The 3,342-nt window shown below is 37.8% G+C and overlaps 1 protein-coding gene across 1 annotated transcript; it reads right to left on the bottom strand.

Moving 5' to 3' along the window:
• Window positions 1-252: 252 nt before the first annotated feature.
• On the bottom strand, window positions 253-1,548 carry LOC134839858 (cell surface glycoprotein 1-like). Its single transcript, XM_063855481.1, has one exon. The coding sequence runs from the start codon at window positions 1,546-1,548 to the stop codon at window positions 253-255; it is 1,296 nt and encodes a 431-aa protein (XP_063711551.1).
• Window positions 1,549-3,342: the final 1,794 nt, after the last annotated feature.

The raw sequence follows: 3,342 nt of genomic DNA, 5'->3' as shown, positions 1-3,342 counted from the left end.
CCGTAAGCAAAGTTTTTCTGATTTGATCATAAATTGAGAAGTAACATCAATTCAATTCATAACACTACTAATTCCTACACTCGCTCAGACCAAAATATTTTCTTGAACGCAGTAAAGCTTAAACTCATTTATACGCAAATTAAAGACCTAATACTGCAATATAATAGTTCAAATGGCTGATTAAGCATTGTATTGTCTATTCTGAGTAATGCTGAGAGCAGAATAGAGTCGGGATTCTTAATTATTGTTGCTCTATTTAGACTTCTTATCTGCCTCAGAGGGTTTTCCTCCTTTATCTTTGCCAGGCTGACTCGGCTCTTCGCCTTCCACTTGATCCGACGGCGGTTCAGATTGTTCCTGACCAGTGGCCTGTTCGGTTGGTTCCTCTTCGTCCAGATTCTGATCATCTCCACCTTCGGTTTCTTGTTCCTGGTCATCCGGGTTCTGATCATCTTGTTCCTGGTCGCCATCTTTTTCTGCCTGATCTTTTGCGGGTTCAGTGGGTTCTTGACCCTTATCAGGTTCCGATGGTTCTTCTCCTGGACTTCCTCCTTTCTGCGGTGGAACAGCGGTTACTGACGGAGGCGATGAAGGTTCCTGGGAAGGTTCCGTGGATGGTTCTTTAGTCGGATCCTCAGTTGGTTCTTCAGTAGGTTCAGCAGTTTCGGGAGGCGTTTTGCTCGGTTCCTCAGACTTCGTAGGTGTTTTGGTCGGTTCATCGGACTTTGTAGGCGATTTAGTTGGCTTCTCGGACTCCGTTGGAGTTTTAGTGGGGGTCTGTTGCGGTGGTTCTGGGCTAGTGCCCTTACTCGGTGGTTTGGACGAGGGCTTGGACGATGGGGGTTTTGTTGTATCAGGAGGTTTAGGTAGCTCCGATGGTCTCGTGGTAACAGATATGCTACCCTCACCCTCCGACTCGTCATCATCTTCTTGCTTCTTCTTATTGCAACATCTCTTACAAGCTGGCACAATATAGAAGACGAGGAACAAAATGGCTATAATGACGTAGAGCGCCCATACGAGAAGAATAAAGATATGCCCTAAAATGTAAATAGTTTTGTCACAACATTTCTCGTAAGAAGTACAAGCAATAACATCGAAGATTGCTTCATCATCGTCATTTATAGTCTGGAACAAAGGCGCAGCAAAGGCAGTTATGATGATTAAACCGACTAACATCAGACACCATTGAGTGGCATTGACCATGAACCACAACGAGTTAGCTTGGTTCAATTTGTTAATAAACACCTCCGCAAAATCGGTTATACCTTCGTTAAACATAAGTGTATCACAGAACACAATCAAAATGTATGTCCAGAAAGTAAGAAAAGACATGGCTCCAATGAAAATAAAACCCATAGCCGTAGTTTGGTTGTATGGGCACAAAGGGTACGCGAAGTACCCGAAGAGAAAGAGACCAATGCATAGTGTGTGCAGACCTGCCCAGCAGCAGTTCCGCGCGAGAAGTTTTTTGTAGTCGTGGTCGATGATGAGTTTCTTAACGTCGTCGTCATCTTCATTTGGTTTACTCGCTTTCAAATCAGGCATTGTCGGGCAAAATTACCCAAGCCAGGGGTATAAATATACAAATATATTGAAAAAAAAACTTCCGAATAAATTCAAAAATATGTGTTCCGTCTTAGTTTTCTCAGTGTGTGCTTAGCTTATCATCTTAGCAAGGCAGTGATTTGTCTTTGTTTCTTCATTGAGACAGCTGATCTTTATTCCTGTAATTCACAGAATACGGTGACTTTTCAAAGCTATTTGATCTCGAAAAGAATCAAAAGTTGAAAGTTCGCGTAAATCTAGAATGACTTACGGTGATCTTCGACTGACTTTTTATTGCATCCGAACAAATTGTTTATTCTTTCAAAAATTTAATAACAACTAGCGTTTAACGCACCTTCGGTGCTTCGAAACTTTTCGACAACTCAGTAAAAACCGCATATATTGGAAACAACATCTGAAAACTTTTAGTGTACTCTGACTGCAACCAATTACAAATTTTTTTTTAAATTCCCATTTTAAAAGCGTCATCTCAAAAACTTAATGGGCCTCTGGAGAAATTTCGAGGCCAGATTTGCAACCACTGAGAGTCCCTGAGAGCACCCTACTATAGGGTAAGGAATCCAAACTTTTTTAAACCTAAGTTTCCCGAAAAAAAAAATTGAAAAAAAAGACGTCTTATCTCGGAAACTAAAAAGAATTGGGGCATTCATATTAAGAGGCAAGATTTAAGACGCCTGGGTGTACGCTGACAATGAGGTTGTATCTTCATCAAGCTGGTAATTTCAAATTTCGAAAAAAAAATTATTTTTAACTTTCTGAAAAATTTGAAAAAATCACAAAAAACGTCACATCTCGAAAACTACAAAGAATTGAGCAGTCATATTTGGAGGCAAGATTCGCAATCCTTGAGAGTACTCTGACAGGACCTAACTACAGGGTTGGGAATTTCAGATGTTTAAAGAATAATAGTAATTTAAGTTTTCTGAAAATTTTTGAAAAAATCACAAAAAACGTCATATCTCGAAAAGTACAAAAACATTGAGCAATCATATTTGGAGGCAATAGTAGCAATCTTTGAGATCACTTTGACAGGACCCAACTACAGGGTTGGGATTTTCAAATTTTGAGAAAATTAATAAAAATTTTCTGAAAATTTTTGAAAAAATCACAAAAAACATCATATCTCGAAAACTACAAGGATTTGAGCAATCATATTTGGAGACAAGATTCGCGATCTTTGATAGTACTCTGACAGTACCCAACTTCAGGGTTGGGAATTTCAGATTTAAAAAAAATCATAATACTTTAAGTTTTGAAAATTTTTGAAAAAATCACAAAAAACATCATATCTCGAAAACTACAAGGATTTGAGCAATCATATTTGGAGGCAAGATTCGCGATCCTTGATAGTACTCTGACAGTACCCAACTTCAGGGTTGGGAATTTCAGATTTTAAAAATATAATAAAAATTTAAGTTTTCTGAAAATTTTCTGAAAAAATCACAAAAAACATCATATCTCGAAAACTACAAGGATTTGAGCAATCATATTTGGAGACAAGATTCGCGATCTTTGATAGTACTCTGACAGTACCCAACTTCAGGGTTGGGAATTTCAGATTAAAAAAAAATCATAATACTTTAAGTTTTGAAAATTTTTGAAAAAATCACAAAAAACATCATATCTCGAAAACTACAAGGATTTGAACATTTATATTTGGAGGCAAGATTTGTAACTCCTTAGAGTACTCTGACAGCGCCCAACTACAGGGTTGGGAACTTCAAGTTTTTTAAATTATTTTGTTGTTTGAAATTTCAGATAATTTTTGAAAAA

The sequence above is a fragment of the Symsagittifera roscoffensis genome, chromosome 2 (genome assembly GCF_963678635.1).
Source record: "Symsagittifera roscoffensis chromosome 2, txSymRosc1.1, whole genome shotgun sequence".
In the NCBI taxonomy this organism is placed as follows: Eukaryota; Metazoa; Xenacoelomorpha; order Acoela; family Convolutidae; genus Symsagittifera; species Symsagittifera roscoffensis.
This window is presented reverse-complemented; position numbering and strand designations above follow the sequence as displayed.